Below are 22,559 nucleotides of genomic sequence, written 5' to 3'. Positions count from 1 at the left end.
CTAAAATAGTTCTAATATAGTTCTAAAATAGTTCTAATATAGTTCTAAAATAGTTCTAATATAGTTCTAAAATAGTTCTAAAAGTTCTAAAATAGTTCTAATATAGTTCTAAAATAGTTCTAATATAGTTCTAAAATAGTTCTAAAATAGTTCTAATATAGTTCTAAAATAGTTCTAATATAGTTCTAAAATAGTTCTAAAATAGTTCTAATATAGTTCTAAAATAGTTCTAAAATAGTTCTAATATAGTTCTAAAATAGTTCTAAAATAGTTCTAATATAGTTCTAATATAGTTCTAATATAGTTCTAAAATAGTTCTAATATAGTTCTAAAATAGTTCTAATATAGTTCTAATATAGTTCTAAAATAGTTCTAATATAGTTCTAAAATAGTTCTAAAATAGTTCTAAAATAGTTCTAATATAGTTCTAAAATAGTTCTAATATAGTTCTAAAATAGTTCTAATATAGTTCTAAAATAGTTCTAATATAGTTCTAATATAGTTCTAATATAGTTCTAATATAGTTCTAATATAGTTCTAAAATAGTTCTAAAATAGTTCTAAAATAGTTCTAATATAGTTCTAAAATAGTTCTAATATAGTTCTAATATAGTTCTAAAATAGTTCTAATATAGTTATAAAATAGTTCTAAAATAGTTCTAAAATAGTTCTAATATAGTTCTAAAATAGTTCTAATATAGTTCTAAAATAGTTCTAGTTCTAAAATAGTTCTAATATAGTTATAATATAGTTCTAAAATAGTTCTAAAATAGTTCTAATATAGTTCTAAAATAGTTCTAATATAGTTCTAAAATAGTTCTAAAATAGTTCTAAAATAGTTCTAATATAGTTCTAAAATAGTTCTAAAATAGTTCTAATATAGTTCTAAAATAGTTCTAATATAGTTCTAAAATAGTTCTAATATAGTTCTAAAATAGTTCTAATATAGTTCTAATATACACTCTGCAGCTGCAGGACATATGAATGATTATGTGGATTATAATTAATGGATATTGTTTTGTAGGGGTTGATACGTTTTTCATTAGTGTGTCAAATCAGACAAATGTGAAGTCTGACATTATAACATTGACAAACTTTAAAGCCTTTTTAAACCTCTAATACACTACAAGTTTGCATTTCCTTCTGTGCTGGACAATTCTCAGCAACAAAAGAGTGGTCAATTTAAGATCCTACATCTTTAAGTTTGAAAATGAAATATTTGAAAGATCTGTCTGTCCCTCAGTGTGTCCTGGATGTCCTGTTGGTCAGTGTCTGTCCCTCAGTGTGTCCTGGATGTCCTGTCCTGTTGGTCAGTGTCTGTCCCTCAGTGTGTCCTGGATGTCCTGTTGGTCAGTGTCTCTCCCTCAGTGTGTCCTGGATGTCCTGTTGGTCAGTGTCTGTCCCTCAGTGTGTCCTGGATGTCCTGTTGGTCAGTGTGTGTCCTGGATGTCTCCTGTCCCTCAGTGTGTCCTGGATGTCCTGTTGGTCAGTGTCTGTCCCTCAGTGTGTCCTGGATGTCCTGTTGGTCAGTGTCTGTCCTGTCCCTCAGTGTGTGTCCTGGAGTGTCCTGTTGGTCAGTGTCTGTCCCTCAGTGTGTCCTGGATGTCCTGTTGGTCAGTGTCTGTCCCTCAGTGTGTCCTGGATGTCCTGTTGGTCAGTGTCTGTCCCTCAGTGTGTCCTGGATGTCCTGTTGGTCAGTGTCTGTCCCTCAGTGTGTCCTGGATGTCCTGTTGGTCAGTGTCTGTCCCTCAGTGTGTCCTGGATGTCCTGTTGGTCAGTGTCTGTCCCTCAGTGTGTCCTGGATGTCCTGTTGGTCAGTGTCCTGTCCTGTTGGTCAGTGTCTGTCCCTCAGTGTGTCCTGGATGTCCTGTTGGTCAGTGTCTGTCCCTCAGTGTGTCCTGGATGTCCTGTTGGTCAGTGTCTGTCCCTCAGTGTGTCCTGGATGTACCTGTCCTGTTGGTTGTGTATCTTCTTCATACTGTATGTCCTGTCTCCTGTCCTCCAGAGGAACGAGTACATCTTCTCGTTGGTGGAGGAGGAGTCAGACCGGCTGCTGATTGGTCTACTTGTCTCTCAGGAGAGGCTCCACTTTTTGTTCCAGGGCCCGACAGGCAAGAAACGGATCACGTTTAGGGCGGTTCGGCTGGCGGACAACCACTGGCACACAGTGGTGGTGGCCGTCACCGGGCGCTATGCTACACTCAGAGTGGACTGCGGTATGGCCCTGGAGCTGTGAGTCTCATACACACACACACACACACACACACACACACACACACACACACTACGACACCCTTGTTTTCTGTTCTCCCCCCAGGGTCTATGAGAAGCCTTTCCCCAGTGATCTCTGCACTGCCCACTCCAGGTTCTACATCGGCAGCAGGAGGCGGTGGAAAGGACTGTTCTCTGTGAGTTTCTCTCTTCGTTGTCCTCCTGCATGCTTTAAGTCTGGTCCCCAGAGTCTCTCTTCGTCGTCCTCCTGCATGCTTTAAGTCTGGTCCCCAGAGTCTCTCTTCGTCGTCCTCCTGCATGCTTTAAGTCTGGTCCCCAGAGTCTCTCTTCGTTGTCCTCCTGCATGCTTTAAGTCTGGTCCCCAGAGTCTCTCTTCGTTGTCCTCCTGCATGCTTTAAGTCTGGTCCCCAGAGTCTCTCTTCGTTGTCCTCCTGCATGCTTTAAGTCTGGTCCCCAGAGTCTCTCTTCTTGTCCTCCTGCATGCTTTAAGTCTGGTCCCCAGAGTCTCTCTTCGTTGTCCTCCTGCATGCTTTAAGTCTGGTCCCCAGAGTCTCTCTTCATTGTCCTCCTGCATGCTTTAAGTCTGGTCCCCAGAGTCTCTCTTCATTGTCCTCCTGCATGCTTTAAGTCTGGTCCCCAGAGTCTCTCTTCGTTGTCCTCCTGCATGCTTTAAGTCTGGTCCCCAGAGTCTCTCTTCGTTGTCCTCCTGCATATGCTTTAAGTCTGGTCCCCACAGTCTCTCTTCATTTTCCTCCTGCATGCTTTAAGTCTGGTCCCCAGAGTCTCTCTTCGTTGTCCTCCTGCATGCTTTAAGTCTGGTCCCCAGAGTCTCTCTTCGTTGTCCTCCTGCATGCTTTAAGTCTGGTCCCCAGAGTCTCTCTTCGTTGTCCTCCTGCATGCTTTAAGTCTGGTCCCCAGAGTCTCTCTTCGTCGTCCTCCTGCATGCTTTAAGTCTGGTCCCCAGAGTCTCTCTTCGTTGTCCTCCTGCATGCTTTAAGTCTGGTCCCCAGAGTCTCTCTTCGTCGTCCTCCTGCATGCTTTAAGTCTGGTCCCCAGAGTCTCTCTTCGTTGTCCTCCTGCATGCTTTAAGTCTGGTCCCCAGAGTCTCTATTTGTTGTCCTCCTGCATGCTTTAAGTCTGGTCCCCAGAGTTCATTCCTTTTTAATGCACTTTTCTCTTTACTCGTATTCTGATCTCGGCAGGGAACATTACCCATAACTAACGGCTCTCTCTATAATAGGGTATGCTACACATGGTCTGTTACTAACTCTCTCTCTTTCTCAGGGTCTGCTGCGACAGCTGGTTCTGTTGCCTGGGTCAGATGCTACCTCCCGAGTGTGTCCCTCTTCAGACCCCAGACTGGCAGTCCTCTCTGTCCCTCAGGCCCTGCTCACCATGCCCATCACACCCACTGGGAACGACATAGTCCCCCTGTATCCTTACGGTGAGTAGAGATGATACACTACCCTCTATATCGTTGCAGTGAGTAGAGATGATATACTACCCTCTATCTCATTATGGTGAGTAGAGATGATATACTACCCTCTATCCTCTGTCTCATTATGGTGAGTAGAGATGATATACTACCCTCTATCCTCTGTCTCCTTATGGTGAGTAGAGATGATACACTACCCTCTATCCTCTGTCTCCTTATGGTGAGTAGAGATGATATACTACCCTCTATCCTCTGTCTCCTTATGGTGAGTAGAGATGATACACTACCCTCTATCCTCTGTCTCCTTATGGTGAGTAGAGATGATACACTACCCTCTATCCTCTGTATCATTATGGTGAGTAGAGATGATACACTACCCTCTATCCTCTGTATCCTTATGGTGAGTAGAGATGATATACCACCCTCTATCCTCTGTATCCTTATGGTGAGTAGAGATGATACACTACCCTCTATCCTCTGTCTCCTTATGGTGAGTAGAGATGATACACTACCCTCTATCCTCTGTATCATTATGGTGAGTAGAGATGATATACTACCCTCTATCCTCTGTCTCCTTATGGTGAGTAGAGATGATATACTACCCTCTATCCTCTGTATCATTACGGTGAGTAGAGATGATATACTACCCTCTATCCTCTGTATCATTGTGGTGAGTAGAGATGATACACTATCCTCTATCCTCTGTCTCCTTATGGTGAGTAGAGATGATACACTACCCTCTATCCTCTGTCTCCTTATGGTGAGTAGAGATGATATACTACCCTCTATCCTCTGTCTCCTTATGGTGAGTAGAGATGATATACCACCCTCTATCCTCTGTATCCTTATGGTGAGTAGAGATGATACACTACCCTCTATCCTCTGTCTCCTTATGGTGAGTAGAGATGATATACTACCCTCTATCCTCTGTCTCCTTATGGTGAGTAGAGATGATATACTACCCTCTATCCTCTGTCTCCTTATGGTGAGTAGAGATGATACACTACCCTCTATCCTCTGTCTCCTTATGGTGAGTAGAGATGATACACTACCCTCTATCCTCTGTCTCCTTATGGTGAGTAGAGATGATACACTACCCTCTATCCTCTGTCTCCTTATGGTGAGTAGAGATGATATACCACCCTCTATCCTCTGTCTCCTTATGGTGAGTAGAGATGACTATACTCTGTCTCCTTACCCTCTATCCTCTGTCTCCTTATGGTGAGTAGAGATGATATACTACCCTCTATCCTCTGTCTCCTTATGGTGAGTAGAGATGATACACTACCCTCTATCCTCTGTCTCCTTATGGTGAGTAGAGATGATATACTACCCTATCCTCTGTATCATTATGGTGAGTAGAGATGATACCTCTGTCTCCTTATGGTGAGTAGAGATGATATACTACCCTCTATCCTCTGTATCATTATGGTGAGTAGAGATGATACACTACCCTCTATCCTCTGTCTCCTTATGGTGAGTAGAGATGATATACTACCCTCTATCCTCTGTATCATTATGGTGAGTAGAGATGATACACTATCCTCTATCCTCTGTATCATTACGGTGAGTAGAGATGATACACTACCCTCTATCCTCTGTATCATTACGGTGAGTAGACCTGTGGACGGTTTTGCGTTGAGCTCTCTAAAACAATCACAATCTTCCTGGCGGATGATTATCTCTGTCCCTCCATGACTGGCTGGGTTTGGATATGTTTTATAGCTGTAAATAGTTGTGTTGTGATGGTATGGTGAACAGGGTAACTGTATCTGTGAGTTGAGTCAGTGGTTGTGACAGTGATGTAGGGTCGGGTGTTTCATGTGTCGCTCTGTGGAAACACAGTGATGGGACCGGCTTGTTGTGTATACTGCCGTTCTCCTGATAGACATGGGGGAGGCTCAAATGACCCATTCCAGAGATACAGTGCCTTCGGAAAGTATTCAGACCCCTTGACCTTTTCCACATTCTGTTACGTTACAGCCTTATTCTAAAACGGATTGAATTGTATTTCCCCCTCATCAATCTACACACAATCATGACATAGCAACATTTTTTTTTTTTACATTTTAGCAAAATTATTCAAAATAAGAACTGAAATATCACATTTACATAAGTATTCAGACCCTTTACTTAGTACTTTGTTGAAGCACCTTTGGCAACGATTACAGCCTTGAGTCTTCTTGGGTTTGACGTTACAAGCTTGTCACACCTGTATTTGAGGAGTTTCTCCCATTCTTCTCTGCAGATCCTCTCAAGCTCTGTCAGGTTGGATGGGGAGTGTTGCTGCACAGCTATTTTCAGGTCTCTCAGAGATGTTCAATCGGGTTCAAGTCTGAGCTCTGGCTGGGCCACTCAAAGACATTCAGAGACTTGTCCCGAATCCACTTGTCTTGGCTGTGTGCTTAAGGTCGTTGTCCTGTTAGATTGGGGAGAAGGTTCACCGTCCGAGGTCCTGAGCGCTCTGTTTCCATCAAGGATCTCTCTGTACTTTGCTCCGTTTATCTTTCCCTCGATCCTGACTAGTCTCCCAGTCTCTGCTGCTGAGGTCGCTGTGTTCTTGGGGACCTTCAATGCTGCAGAAATGTTTTGGTCCCCTTCCCCAGATTATCTTTCCAACTGTGGGACCTTATATAGACAGGTGTGTGCCTCGATTTATATAGCCCTTCGTACATCTGACTAGTCTCCCAGTCTCTGCTGCTGGTGGACTGGGGACGGTCATCATGTCAGGTAGTCTGTGTTCTTGGGGACCTTCAATGCTGCAGAAATGTTTTGGTCCAGAACCTTCCCCAGATCTGTGCCTCGACACAAGGCCTGTCTCAGAGCTCTGGACTGGGGAACAATTCCTTCGACCTCATGGCTTGGTTTTGCTCTGACATGCACTGTCAACTGGACAGGACCTATAACAAACTACCCTAGCCCCCGACAGCAGCATAAATACTGTGAGACAGGAGGGGTCAGCCTTTCCAAATCATGGGCCAATCAATTGAATTATCTTCACCACCAGTTGAGACAAGGCCGAGTCCCACAAAGATCAAGATGTAATCAATTGAAACATTGGACTCAAGGATCTCAAGATGATCAATGGAAACAGGATGCACCTGAGCTCAATTTCAAGTCTCATAGCAAAGGGTCTGAATACTTATGTAAATAAGTTATTTCTGTTTTTCATTTTATACATTTCCAAACATTTCTAAAAATCTGTTTTCACTTTGTCATTATGTGTGTAGGAAATAAGGTTGTAACGTAATTTTCTTTTTGGGGGGGGGGGGTCAAAGAGTCTGAATACTTTAGGAATGCACTGTATTTGGGCAGTAACTATAGGGCTTTGGTAAAACAAAAGTAGTACACTATTTATTGAATATTGCGTCGTTTGGGACCCAGGCTTAACAGAACGAAGACTATCAGAACGTTAGTCTACGTGACGTCAGGTATAGCTATCGGATCCAAAACGAAACGATACCTTGGATCCATCACTAATTGTGTATTGAAGATCTCATTTGTTTGCTTCACACTTTTTGATACTGCGATCCAAGCTAAACACGGCATTCGGACGGCTTGACTGGTGTGTCTGGTCGTCCTCTGAGTGGGAGGTCTGTCATTGAATACGTACTTATCGTTTTCACTGCTGACAAACATTCCTCATTAGTGATTCAGTGTGGGTTTTGGCACCTCTCGCCGCCTGGGCAGAACAATGAATCGTCTTTGTGGAAGCTCCTCGGCGCAACCGCTGCTAGCAAATCAAGACGTCAACGTAAAACAGTCAGGTTTAGTCGTGGACCACTGTGGAAATGAGACTCCAGGCTTGATGGGGTTTTTATAGTCCATCATTGTTTATGTATGTAATGTCTTCGTGTGGAGCAGTCTACCACTGTTACTTAGTACATTAAATCAATCAATGCTTTTACACCTCTCGGGTTGGATAAACTTGAATTAATAGATATATAACCTCATTGGCTAGGAGCTGTCTATACATCTCAATGTTGTTTCCCCATACATCTAGTCAATGTTGTTTCCCCATACATCTAGTCAATGTTGTTTCCCCATACATCTAGTCAATGTTGTTTCCCCATACATCTAGTCAATGTTGTTTCCCCATACATCTAGTCAATGTTGTTTCCCCATACATCTAGTCAATGTTGTTTCCCCATACATCTAGTCAATGTTGTTTCCCCATACATCTAGTCAATGTTGTTTCCCCATACATTTAGTCAATGTTGTTTCCCCATACATCTAGTCAATGTTGTCCCCATACATCTAGTCAATGTTGTTTCCCCATACATCTAGTCAATGTTGTTTCATACATCTAGTCAATGTTGTTTCCCCATACATCTAGTCAATGTTGTTTCCCCATACATCTAGTCAATGTTGTTTCATACATCTAGTCAATGTTGTTTCATACATCTAGTCAATGTTGTGTCCCCATACATCTAGTCAATGTTGTGTCCCCATACATCTAGTCAATGTTGTGTCCCCATACATCTAGTCAATGTTGTTTCATACATCTAGTCAATGTTGTTTCATACATCTAGTCAATGTTGTGTCCCCATACATCTAGTCAATGTTGTGTCCCCATACATCTAGTCAATGTTGTGTCCCCATACATCTAGTCAATGTTGTTTCCCCATACATCTAGTCAATGTTGTTTCCCCATACATCTAGTCAATGTTGTGTCCCCATACATCTAGTCAATGTTGTTTCATACATCTAGTCAATGTTGTTTCCCCATACATCTAGTCAATGTTGTGTCCCCATACATCTAGTCAATGTTGTTTCATACATCTAGTCAATGGTGTTTCCCCATACATCTAGTCAATGTTGTTTCCCCATACATCTAGTCAATGTTGTTTCATACATCTAGTCAATGTTGTCCCCATACATCTAGTCAATGTTGTTTCCCCATACATCTAGTCAATGTTGTTTCCCCATACATCTAGTCAATGATGTTTCCCCATACATCTAGTCAAAGTTGTTTCCCCATACATCTAGTCAAAGTTGTTTCCCCATACATCTAGTCAATGTTGTTTCCCCATACATCTAGTCAATGTTGTCCCCATACATATAGTCAATGTTGTGTCCCCATACATCTAGTCAGTGTTGTGTCCCCATACATCTAGTCAATGTTGTCCCCATACATCTAGTCAATGTTGTGTCCCCATACATCTAGTCAATGTTGTGTCCCCATACATCTAGTCAATGTTGTGTCCCCATACATCTAGTCAATGTTGTCCCCATACATCTAGTCAATGTTGTCCCCATACATCTAGTCAATGTTGTGTCCCCATACATTTAGTCAATGTTGTCCCCATACATCTAGTCAATGTTGTGTCCCCATACATCTAGTCAATGTTGTTTCCCCATACATCTAGTCAATGTTGTGTCCCCATACATTTAGTCAATGTTGTCCCCATACATCTAGTCAATGTTGTGTCCCCATACATCTAGTCAATGTTGTGTCCCCATACATCTAGTCAATGTTGTTTCATACATCTAGTCAATGTTGTGTCCCCATACATCTAGTCAATGTTGTTTCATACATCTAGTCAATGTTGTTTCCCCATACATCTAGTCAATGTTTCATACATCTAGTCAATGTTGTTTCCCCATACATCTAGTCAATGTTGTTTCATACATCTAGTCAATGTTGTCCCCATACATCTAGTCAATGTTGTGTCCCCATACATCTAGTCAATGTTGTCCCCATACATATAGTCAATGTTGTTTCCCCATACATCTAGTCAATGTTGTGTCCCCATACATCTAGTCAATGTTGTCCCCATACATCTAGTCAATGTTGTCCCCATACATATAGTCAATGTTGTTTCCCCATACATCTAGTCAATGTTGTTTCCCCATACATCTAGTCAATGTTGTTTCCCCATACATCTAGTCAATGTTGTTTCCCCATACATCTAGTCAATGTTGTGTCCCCATACATATAGTCAATGTTGTTTCCCCATACATCTAGTCAATGTTGTTTCCCCATACATCTAGTCAATGTTGTGTCACCATACATCTAGTCAATGTTGTCCCCATACATCTAGTCAATGTTGTCCCCATACACATAGTCAATGTTGTTTCCCCATACATCTAGTCAATGTTGTCCCCATACACATAGTCAATGTTGTTTCCCCATACATCTAGTCAATGTTGTTTCCCCATACATCTAGTCAATGTTGTGTCCCCATACATCTAGTCAATGTTGTGTCCCCATAAATCTAGTCAATGTTGTTTCCCCATACATCTAGTCAATGTTGTGTCCCCATACATCTAGTCAATGTTGTTTCATACATCTAGTCAATGTTGTTTCCCCATACATCTAGTCAATGTTTCATACATCTAGTCAATGTTGTTTCCCCATACATCTAGTCAATGTTGTTTCATACATCTAGTCAATGTTGTCCCCATACATCTAGTCAATGTTGTGTCCCCATACATCTAGTCAATGTTGTCCCCATACATATAGTCAATGTTGTTTCCCCATACATCTAGTCAATGTTGTGTCCCCATACATCTAGTCAATGTTGTCCCCATACATCTAGTCAATGTTGTCCCCATACATATAGTCAATGTTGTTTCCCCATACATCTAGTCAATGTTGTTTCATACATCTAGTCAATGTTGTGTCCCCATACATCTAGTCAATGTTGTCCCCATACATCTAGTCAATGTTGTGTCCCCATACATCTAGTCAATGTTGTTTCATACATCTAGTCAATGTTGTCCCCATACATCTAGTCAATGTTGTTTCCCCATACATCTAGTCAATGTTGTTTCATACATCTAGTCAATGTTGTGTCCCCATACATCTAGTCACCAGACATGTACTATCATCAGGATCAATTCAATTCCATTTACTTCAAATTGAAATGAAATTGGACTCAATGCTCCCTCTCCTCCGTAACAGAGGCAGAAGTATTCATAACCCCGGGGACCCAGCCTCCCTGTGCCAAGGCAGAGGAGGGCCAGCTGTGGTTTAACACACTGAAGAAAGGCTTGTTCCTGTGTGATGGACGGCTATGGACGCCTCTGCTGCAAGGTGAGATTTTTGTGTCTGACTGAAGTAATAGGTTTCAGACCAGGAGTTAACATCTCTGGTTCTGCAGTGCCACAGGCATCGTCATGGTTTTGGATTTGAATGGGAGACCAGGTGTGAAGAATTTAGCCAACTGTGTTTGGTGAGGTGATCGGTGGAAACAGAGGTTGGTAGTTTGGCTCTGGTACTCCAGGACCAGGGTAACCTCTTCCTGGTCGAAATGTTGTCTTGTGTAATCACTTATTCTATAGCCTAGATGCATCAGTGACAACCGACCAACTGAATTAACGCTAGTCTCTAATGCACAGAGAAAGAGCGTCTGGACTATGTTGAAGACTACCAAGACCTTTACACCAACTCAGAGACGTTCGACATCGAGGTGTTCCACATCCCCTCCCAAGGACTGTTCGCTGCCACAGCCAATCGCGAGACCAAGCCGGGCTCTGGAATCTACAAGTGGGTGGATGGGAAGTTTCAAGTGTATCAGAACATCGTCACCTATGGAGCACGGGCATGGGAGTACTTCACTGTGGGCAACAAGGTGAGTACCTGTCTAGGTATGGTCTATGATCAAAAGTAGTGCACTACATAGGGAATAGGGATCTGGTCTATGATCAAAAGTAGTGCACTACATAGGGAATAGGGATATGGTCTATGATCAAAAGTAGTGCACTACATAGGGAATAGGGATCTGGTCTATGGTAGTGCTCTACATAGGGAATAGGGTTCTGGTCTAAAGTAATTGCACACTACACTACATAGGAATAGGGTTCTGGTCTAAAGTAGTGCACTACATAGGGAATAGGGTTCTGGTCTAAAGTAGTGCTCTATATTCTGGTCTAAAGGGGGAATAGGGTTCTGGTCTAAAGTAGTGCACTACATAGGGAATAGGGTTATGGTCTAAAATAGGGTTCTGGTCTAAAGTAGTGCACTACATAGGGAATAGGGTTCTGGTCTAAAGTAGTGCACTACATAGGGAATAGGGTTCTGGTCTAAAGTAGTGCACTACATAGGGAATAGGGTTCTGGTCTAAAGTAGTGCACTACATAGGGAATAGGGTTCTGGTCTAAAGGGAATAGTTCTGGTCACTACATAGGGAATAGGGTTCTGGTCTAAAGTAGTGCACTACATAGGGAATAGGGTTCTGGTCTAAAGTAGTGCACTACATAGGGAATAGGGTTCTGGTCTAAAGTAGGGTTCTGGTCTACATAGGGAATAGGGTTCTGGTCTAAAGTAGTTCTGGTCTACTACATAGGGAATAGGGTTCTGGTCTAAAGTAGTGCACTACATAGGGAATAGGGTTCTGGTCTAAAGTAGTGCACTACATAGGGAATAGGGTTCTGGTCTAAAGTAGTGCACTACATAGGAATAGGGTTCTGGTGAGAATAGGGTTCTGGTCTAAAGTAGTGCACTACATAGGGAATAGGGTTCTGGTCTAAAGTAGTGCACTACATAGGAATAGGGTTCTGGTCTAAAGTAGTGCACTACATAGGGAATAGGGTTCTGGTCTAAAGGGTTCTGGTCTAAAGTAGTGCACTACATAGGAATAGGGTTCTGGTCTAAAGTAGTGCACTACATAGGGAATAGGGTTCTGGTCTAAAATAGTGCACTACATAGGGAATAGGGTTCTGGTCTAAAGTAGTGCACTATATAGGGAATAGGGCTCTGGTCGAAAGTAGTGCTCTATATAGGGAATAGGGCTCTGGTCGAAAGTAGTGTACTATATAGGGAATAGGGTTCTGGTCTAAAGTAGTGCTCTACATAGGGAATAGGGCTCTGGTCTATAGTAGTGTACTATATAGGGAATAGGGCTCTGGTCTAAAGTAGTGTACTATATAGGGAATAGGGCTCTGGTCTAAAGTAGTGTACTATATAGGGAATAGGGCTCTGGTCTAAAGTAGTGTACTATATAGGGAATAGGGCTCTGGTCTAAAGTAGTGTACTATATAGGGAATAGGGTTCTGGTCTAAAGTAGTGCACTACATAGGGAATAGGGCTCTGGTCTAAAGTAGTGCACTATATAGGGAATAGGGCTCTGGTCTAAAGTAGTGCACTATATAGGGAATAGGGCTCTGGTCTAAAGTAGTGCACTATATAGGGAATAGGGTTCTGGTCTAAAGTAGTGTACTATATAGGGAATAGGGCTCTGGTCTAAAGTAGTGCACTACATAGGGAATAGGGCTCTGGTCTAAAGTAGTGCACTACATAGGGAATAGGGTTCTGGTCTAAAGTAGTGCACTACATAGGGAATAGGGTTTGACTTGATAAACTTTCCCAGTGGCCATGGCTGGATTGGATTTTTTATTTATTTTACCTTTATTTAACTAGGCAAGTCAGTTAAGAACAAATTCTTATTTTCAATGACTGCCTAGAAACAGTGGGTTTAACTGCCTGTTCAAGGGCAGAACGACAGATTTTGTACCTTGTCAGCTCGGGGATTTGAACTTGCAACCTTTCGGTTACTAGTCCAATGCTCTAACCACTAGGCTACCCTGCCGATGACATCATCTCAACCAGTTTAGCTGGATGAAGACTACTCAGACCTCTGTCTATGAGGGTAATGGTGGAACATGACACCGGTCGAGTTTTTCTGCTCTCAACAACAGAGACTGCACCCCTAGAGCAAACACAACACAAACCCTGTGTAATGTCCACAGCTGCTCCTAGTCCCGGCACAGAGAGGTCTTTGATGTGGTCATGAACCGAGGAAGAGGGAGGAAGAGGGAGCTGAAGGCTGCTGTCGTAAATCACACATGTATAATCACAGAAATGTATTTTGTCTGATGTTTATAATGATGATTTATGACCACCACCTCCCCACTTCCCCTTTAGTGTCATCTCACAGTTAATTACAGCTAGGAGTCAGAAGCCGTTTGGTTCTCTGTTCTGTCAATACCTGCTGCAGTGTACTTATCACTGGCGTGTGTCTGAAATGGCACCTTATTCCCTATATAGTGCACTACTTTTGACCAGAGACCTATGGGCCACGGTCAAAAGTAGTGCACTATGTAGGGAATAGGGTGCCATTTTGGATGGACATTAGGTGTTTTCTCACTCACCGTGTTCATCTTGATCATGTGTTACGTTATATTTGAAGTGAAGAAAGATTGTAGTAAACTTGACTGTGAATGAACTGACATTTTACATCAGAAGATGCTCACTCAGAGTATAGATGCTCACTCAGAGTATAGATGCTCACTCAGAGTATAGATGCTCACTCAGAGTATAGATGCTCACTCAGAGTATAGATGCTCACTGAGAGTATAGATGCTCACTCAGAGTATAGATGCTCACTCAGAGTATAGATGCTCACTGAGAGTATAGATGCTCACTCAGAGTATAGATGCTCACTGAGAGTATAAATGCTCACTCAGAGTATAGATGCTCACTGAGAGTATAGATGCTCACTGAGAGTATAGATGCTCACTCAGAGTATAGATGCTCACTCAGAGTATAGATGCTCACTCAGAGTATAGATGCTCACTCAGAGTATAGATTCTCACTGAGAGTATAGATGCTCACTGAGAGTATAGATGCTCACTCAGAGTATAGATGCTCACTCAGAGTATAGATGCTCACTCAGAGTATAGATGCTCACTCAGAGTATAGATGCTCACTCAGAGTATAAAGTACACTGGAATGTATAGTGGACGTTTTACGGGTCCTGACCAATTCTGATATTTGTCGAGGGGTTTTCCCGCTGATCTGAACTTTTTTTTGTACATCGTGTCCCATGCCAAAAAGAGCCTCTGGACATCAGAACAGCGTTCATTAACCTCGATTTGTATTGAGATTTCTACTTCAATGAGTCAGCGGCACAGAACGTGCTGCTCACCCAGGACCCTAATCTCCGACACTCAACAGAGAAAGAGATGCCGATATAGAGGTTGACGTGCTGCTCACCCAGGACCCTAATCTCCGACACTCAACAGAGAAAGAGACTCCGATATAGAGGTTGACGTGCTGCTCACCCAGGACCCTAATCTCCGACACTCAACAGAGAAAGAGACTCCGATATACTCCCAGGACCCTAATCTCCGACACTCAACAGAGAAAGAGACTCCGATATGAGGTTGACGTGCTGCTCACCCAGGACCTAATCTCCGACACTCAACAGAGAAAGAGACTCCGATATAGAGGTTGACGTGCTGCTCACCCAGGACCCTAATCTCCGACACTCAACAGAGAAAGAGACTCCGATATAGAGGTTGACGTGCTGCTCACCCAGGACCCTAATCTCCGACACTCAACAGAGAAAGAGACTCCGATATAGAGGTTGACGTGCTGCTCACCCAGGACCCTAATCTCCGACACTCAACAGAGAAAGAGACTCCGATATAGAGGTTGACGTGCTGCTCACCCAGGACCTAATCCCCGACACTCAACAGAGAAAGAGACGCCGATATAGAGGCTGATGTGCGGGAACCCCGACGAAGCTAAGGCTTCACAGGAGAGAGAAAATAAACCACCTCTACCCTCTGTTCTACTGGCGAATTTACAATCACAGGAGAACAAACTGGACGAGCTCCGATTGAGACTATCCTATCAGCGAGACCTGAAGAACTGTAATATCCTATATTTCTCAGAAACTTGGCTGAGCATTAGCAGGAAAGAACGTCGGTGTTGGTCAAGGGATGGTGTTAAAAGCTGAAATCTGTTTGTCTTCATTTCTACCAGCATGTCACCTGTTCGACTAGAGGTGAAAAAAACTCTAGATCACCTTTACTCCACATACAGACTCATACAAAGCTCTCCCTCGCCCTCCATTTGGCAAGTCGGACCATAAATCTATCTTCCTGATTCCTGCTTACAAGGAAAATCTCAAACAGGAAGTGATGCGCTTAATACGGAAGTGGTCAGATGCTAAGCTTCAGGAACGTTCGCTAGCACAAATATGTTTCCGGGACTCATCCGATGGCATTGAGGAGTTCTCCACATCAGTCACCGGCTTCATTAATAAGTGCGTCAACTACGTTATCCCCACAGTGACCGTACGTACATATCCCAACCAGAAGCCATGAATTGTAGATAACATCTACACTGAGCTAAAGGCTAGAGCTGCAGCTTTCAAGGACTAACCCGGACGCCAGCTAAGCCCTCCGACGAACCATCAAACAGGCAAAACGTCAATACAGGAACAAGATCAAATCCTACTACAATGACTCTGACGCTCATCGGATGTGGTAGGGCTTTCAAACTACTATAGACTACAAGGGGAAGCACAGCCGAGAGCTGCCCAGTGACACAAGCCTACCAGACGAGCTAAATGCCTTCTATGCTCACTTCGAGGCAAGTAACACTGAAACATGCATGAGAGCACCAGCTGTTCCGGACGACTGTGTGATCACACTCTCTGCAACCGGTGTGAGTAAGACAGGTCAACATTCACAAGGCCGCAGGGCCAGACGGAGTACCAGGACGTGCATTCCGAGCTGACAAGTGTCTTCACTGATATTTTCAACGCCTCCTTGTCTGAGTCTGTAATACCAACATGTTTCAAGCAGACCACCATAGTCCCTGTGCCCAAGAACACTAAAGTAACCTGACTAAATGACTACCGACCCGTAGCACTCATGTCTGTAGCCATGAAGTGCTTTGAAAGGCTGGTCATGGCTCACATCAACACCATCATCCCAGAAACCCTAGACCCACTCCAATTTGCATACCGCCCGACAGATCCACAGATGATGCAATCTCTATTGCACTCCACACTGCCCTTTCCAACCTGGACAAAAGGAACACCTATGTGAGAATGCTGTTCATTGACTACATCTCAGCGTTCAACACCATAGTGCCCTCAAAGCCCATCACTAAGCTAAGGACCCTGGGACTTAACACCTCCCTCTGCAACTGGATCCTGGACTTCCTGACGTGCCGCCCCCAGGTGGTAAGGGTAGGAACAACACATCCGCCACGCTGATCCAAAACACGGGAGTCCCTCAGGGGTGCGTGCTCAGTCCCCTCCTGTACTCCCAGTCTCTGTTATTATCTATGCATAGTCACTTTAATAACTCTTAACTACATGTACATATGACCTCAATTACCTCGACGAACCGGTACCCTCTGTATATAGCCTCCACATTGACTCTGTACCGGTACCCCCTGTATATAGCCTCCACATTGACTCTAATACCCTGTATATAGCCTCCACATTGACACATTGACTCTGTACCGGTACCCCCTGTATATAGCCTCCACATTGACTCTGTACCGGTACCCTCTGTATATAGCCTCCACATTGACTTAGTACCAGTACCCCCTGTATATAGCCTCCACATTGACTCAGTACCAGTACCCCCTGTATATAGTCTCCACATTGACTCTGTACCGGTACACCCTGTATATAGTCTCCACATTGACTCTGTACCGGTACCCCCTGTATATAGTCTCCACATTGACTCTGTACCGGTACCCCCTGTATATAGCCTCCACATTGACTCTGTACTGGTACCCCCTGTATATAGCCTCCACATTGACTCTGTACCGGTACCCCCTGTATATAGTCTCCACATTGACTCTGTACCGGTACCCCCTGTATATAGCCTCGACATTGACTCTGTACCGGTGCCCCCTGTATATAGCCTCCACATTGACTCTGTCCTGGTACCCCCCTGTATATAGCCTCCACATTGACTCTGTACCGTAATACCCTGTATATAGCCTCCACATTGACTCTGTACCGTAATACCCTGTATATAGCCTCCACATTGACTCTAATACCCTGTATATAGCCTCCACATTGACTCTAATACCCTGTATATAGCCTCCACATTGACTCTGTACCGTAATACCCTGTATATAGCCTCCACATTGACTCTGTCCTGGTACCCCCCTGTATATAGCCTCCACATTGACTCTGTCCTGGTACCCCCCTGTATATAGCCTCCACATTGACTCTGTACCGGTACCCCCTGTATATAGCCTCCACATTGACTCTGTACCGGTACCCTCTGTATATAGCCTCCTAATTGACTCTGTACCGGTACCCCCTGTATATAGCCTCCACATTGACTCTGTACCGGTACCCCCTGTATATAGCCTCCACATTGACTTAGTACCAGTACCCCCTGTATATAGCCTCCACATTGACTCTGTACCGGTACCCCCTGTATATAGTCTCCACATTGACTCTGTACCGGTACCCCCTGTATATAGCCTCCACATTGACTCTGTACTGGTACCCCCTGTATATAGCCTCCACATTGACTCTGTACCGGTACCCCCTGTATATAGTCTCCACATTGACTCTGTACCGGTACCCCCTGTATATAGCCTCGACATTGACTCTGTACCGGTGCCCCCTGTATATAGCCTCCACATTGACTCTGTCCTGGTACCCCCCTGTATATAGCCTCCACATTGACTCTGTACCGTAATACCCTGTATATAGCCTCCACATTGACTCTGTACCGTAATACCCTGTATATAGCCTCCACATTGACTCTAATACCCTGTATATAGCCTCCACATTGACTCTAATACCCTGTATATAGCCTCCACATTGACTCTGTACCGTAATACCCTGTATATAGCCTCCACATTGACTCTGTCCTGGTACCCCCCTGTATATAGCCTCCACATTGACTCTGTCCTGGTACCCCCCTGTATATAGCCTCCACATTGACTCTGTACCGTAATACCCTGTATATAGTCTCCACATTGACTCTGTACCGTAACACCCTGTATATAGTCTCCACATTGACACTGTACCGTAATACCCTGTATATAGTCTCCACATTGACTCTGTACCGGTACCCCCTGTGTATAGCCTCCACATTGACTCTGTACCGGTACCCCCTGTATATAGTCTCCACATTGACAATGTGTACCCCTGTATATAGTCTCCACATTGACTCTGTACCGGTACCCCTGTATATAGTCTCCACATTGACTCTGTACCATAATACCCTGTATATAGCCTCCACATTGACTCTGTACCGTAATACCCTGTATATATCCTCCACATTGACTCTGTACCGTAATACCCTGTATATAGTCTCCACATTGACTCTGTACCGTAACACCCTGTATATAGTCTCCACATTGACTCTGTACCGTAATACCCTGTATATAGTCTCCACATTGACTCTGTACCGTAATACCCTATATATAGTCTCCACATTGACTCTGTACCGTAATACCCTGTATATAGCCTCCACATTGACTCTGTACCGTAATACCCTGTATATAGTCTCCACATTGACTCTGTACCGTAATACCCTGTATATAGTCTCCACATTGACTCTGTACCGGTACCCCCTGTGTATAGCCTCCACATTGACTCTGTACCGGTACCCCCTGTATATAGTCTCCACATTGACTCTGTACTGGTACCCCCTGTATATAGTCTCCACATTGACTCTGTACCGGTACCCCCTGTATATAGCCTCCACATTGACTTTGTACCGGTACCCCCTGTATATAGTCTCCACATTGACTCTGTACCGGTACCCCCTGTATATAGCCTCGACATTGACTCTGTACCGGTGCCCCCTGTATATAGCCTCCACATTGACTCTGTCCTGGTACCCCCCTGTATATAGCCTCCACATTGACTCTGTACCGTAATACCCTGTATATAGCCTCCACATTGACTCTGTACCGTAATACCCTGTATATAGCCTCCACATTGACTCTGTACCGTAATACCCTGTATATAGTCTCCACATTGACTCTGTACCGTAACACCCTGTATATAGTCTCCACATTGACTCTGTACCGTAATACCCTGTATATAGTCTCCACATTGACTCTGTACCGGTACCCCCTGTGTATAGCCTCCACATTGACTCTGTACCGGTACCCCCTGTATATAGTCTCCACATTGACTCTGTACCGGTACCCCCTGTATATAGTCTCCACATTGACTCTGTACCGGTACCCCCTGTATATAGTCTCCACATTGACTCTGTACCGGTACCCCCTGTATATAGTCTCCACATTGACTCTGTACCGGTACCCCCTGTATATAGTCTCCACATTGACTCTGTACCGGTACCCCCTGTATATAGTCTCCACATTGACTCTGTACCGGTACCCCCTGTATATAGTCTCCACATTGACTCTGTACCATAATACCCTGTATATAGCCTCCACATTGACTCTGTACCGTAATACCCTGTATATAGCCTCCACATTGACTCTGTACTGGTACCCCCTGTATATAGCCTCCACATTGACTCTGTACCGGTACCCCCTGTATATAGTCTCCACATTGACTCTGTACCGGTACCCCCTGTATATAGCCTCGACATTGACTCTGTACCGGTGCCCCCTGTATATAGCCTCCACATTGACTCTGTCCTGGTACCCCCCTGTATATAGCCTCCACATTGACTCTGTACCGTAATACCCTGTATATAGCCTCCACATTGACTCTGTACCGTAATACCCTGTATATAGCCTCCACATTGACTCTAATACCCTGTATATAGCCTCCACATTGACTCTAATACCCTGTATATAGCCTCCAATCCACTCTGTGACTCTGTAATACCCTGTATATAGCCTCCACATTGACTCTGTCCTGGTACCCCCCTGTATATAGCCTCCACATTGACTCTGTCCTGGTACCCCCCTGTATATAGCCTCCACATTGACTCTGTACCGTAATACCCTGTATATAGTCTCCACATTGACTCTGTACCGTAACACCCTGTATATAGTCTCCACATTGACACTGTACCGTAATACCCTGTATATAGTCTCCACATTGACTCTGTACCGGTACCCCCTGTGTATAGCCTCCACATTGACTCTGTACCGGTACCCCCTGTATATAGTCTCCACATTGACAATGTACCGGTACCCCCTGTATATAGTCTCCACATTGACTCTGTACCGGTACCCCCTGTATATAGTCTCCACATTGACTCTGTACCATAATACCCTGTATATAGCCTCCACATTGACTCTGTACCGTAATACCCTGTATATATCCTCCACATTGACTCTGTACCGTAATACCCTGTATATAGTCTCCACATTGACTCTGTACCGTAACACCCTGTATATAGTCTCCACATTGACTCTGTACCGTAATACCCTGTATATAGTCTCCACATTGACTCTGTACCGTAATACCCTATATATAGTCTCCACATTGACTCTGTACCGTAATACCCTGTATATAGCCTCCACATTGACTCTGTACCGTAATACCCTGTATATAGTCTCCACATTGACTCTGTACCGTAATACCCTGTATATAGTCTCCACATTGACTCTGTACCGTACCCCCTGTGTATAGCCTCCACATTGACTCTGTACCGCCCCCTGTATATAGTCTCCACATTGACTCTGTACTGGTACCCCCTGTATATAGTCTCCACATTGACTCTGTACCGGTACCCCCTGTATATAGCCTCCACATTGACTTTGTACTACCCCTGTATATAGTCTCCACATTGACTCTGTACCGGTACCCCTGTATATAGCCTCGACATTGACTCTGTACCGGTGCCCCCTGTATATAGCCTCCACATTGACTCTGTCCTGGTACCCCCCTGTATATAGCCTCCACATTGACTCTGTACCGTAATACCCTGTATATAGCCTCCACATTGACTCTGTACCGTAATACCCTGTATATAGCCTCCACATTGACTCTGTACCGTAATACCCTGTATATAGTCTCCACATTGACTCTGTACCGTAACACCCTGTATATAGTCTCCACATTGACTCTGTACCGTAATACCCTGTATATAGTCTCCACATTGACTCTGTACCGGTACCCCCTGTGTATAGCCTCCACATTGACTCTGTACCGGTACCCCCCCCTGTATATAGTCTCCACATTGACTCTGTACCGGTACCCCTGTATATAGTCTCCACATTGACTCTGTACCGGTACCCCCTGTATATAGTCTCCACATTGACTCTGTACCGGTACCCCCTGTATATAGTCTCCACATTGACTCTGTACCGGTACCCCCTGTATATAGTCTCCACATTGACTCTGTACCGGTACCCCCTGTATATAGTCTCCACATTGACTCTGTACCATAATACCCTGTATATAGCCTCCACATTGACTCTGTACCGTAATACCCTGTATATAGCCTCCACATTGACTCTGTACCGTAATACCCTGTATATAGTCTCCACATTGACTCTGTACCGTAACACCCTGTATATAGTCTCCACATTGACTCTGTACCGTAATACCCTGTATATAGTCTCCACATTGACTCTGTACCGTAATACCCTGTATATAGCCTCCACATTGACTCTGTACCGTAATACCCTGTATTTCTCCACATTGACTTTGTACCGTAATACCCTGTATATAGTCTCCACATTGACTCTGTACCTGTATATAGCCTCCACATTGACTCTGTACCGTAATACCCTGTATTAGCCTCCACATTGACTCTGTACCATAATACCCTGTATATAGCCTCCACATTGACTCTGTACCTGTTGCCTCCATTGACTCTGTACCGTAATACCCTGTATATAGCCTCCACATTGACTCTGTACCGTAATACCCTGTATATAGCCTCCACATTGACTCTGTACCATAATACCCTGTATATAGCCTCCACATTGACTCTGTACCGTAATACCCTGTATATAGCCTCCACATTGTTATTTGCTCTTTAATTATTTGTTACTTTATTTACCTTTTTTTGAGGTATTTTCAGGTATTGTTGGTTAAGGGCTTGTAAGGTCTACTACACCTGTTGTATTCAGCATTTCACTGTGAGGTCTACTACACCTGTTGTATTCAGCATTTCACTGTGAGGTCTACTACACCTGTTGTGTTCAGCATTTCACTGTAAGGTCTACTACACCTGTTGTATTCAGCATTTCACTGTGAGGTCTACTACACCTGTTGTATTCAGCATTTCAC

General features: G+C 43.9%; 1 protein-coding gene across 1 annotated transcript in view; it reads left to right on the top strand.

The window, feature by feature from the left end:
* Window positions 1–22,559, top strand: part of LOC115128062 (thrombospondin-type laminin G domain and EAR repeat-containing protein-like) — a 51,166-nt gene that overhangs the window by 805 nt on the left and 27,802 nt on the right. Inside the window, exons 2-6 of the mRNA XM_065015288.1 lie at window positions 2,005–2,231; window positions 2,317–2,407; window positions 3,516–3,675; window positions 10,574–10,705; window positions 11,011–11,243. Of these exons, the coding sequence (XP_064871360.1) occupies window positions 2,005–2,231; window positions 2,317–2,407; window positions 3,516–3,675; window positions 10,574–10,705; window positions 11,011–11,243 (843 nt within the window). The remainder of the gene's footprint in view (window positions 1–2,004; window positions 2,232–2,316; window positions 2,408–3,515; window positions 3,676–10,573; window positions 10,706–11,010; window positions 11,244–22,559) is intronic.

Source organism: Oncorhynchus nerka, unplaced genomic scaffold (assembly GCF_034236695.1).
Source record: "Oncorhynchus nerka isolate Pitt River unplaced genomic scaffold, Oner_Uvic_2.0 unplaced_scaffold_1543, whole genome shotgun sequence".
NCBI classification, from domain to species: domain Eukaryota; kingdom Metazoa; phylum Chordata; class Actinopteri; order Salmoniformes; family Salmonidae; genus Oncorhynchus; species Oncorhynchus nerka.
This window is presented reverse-complemented; position numbering and strand designations above follow the sequence as displayed.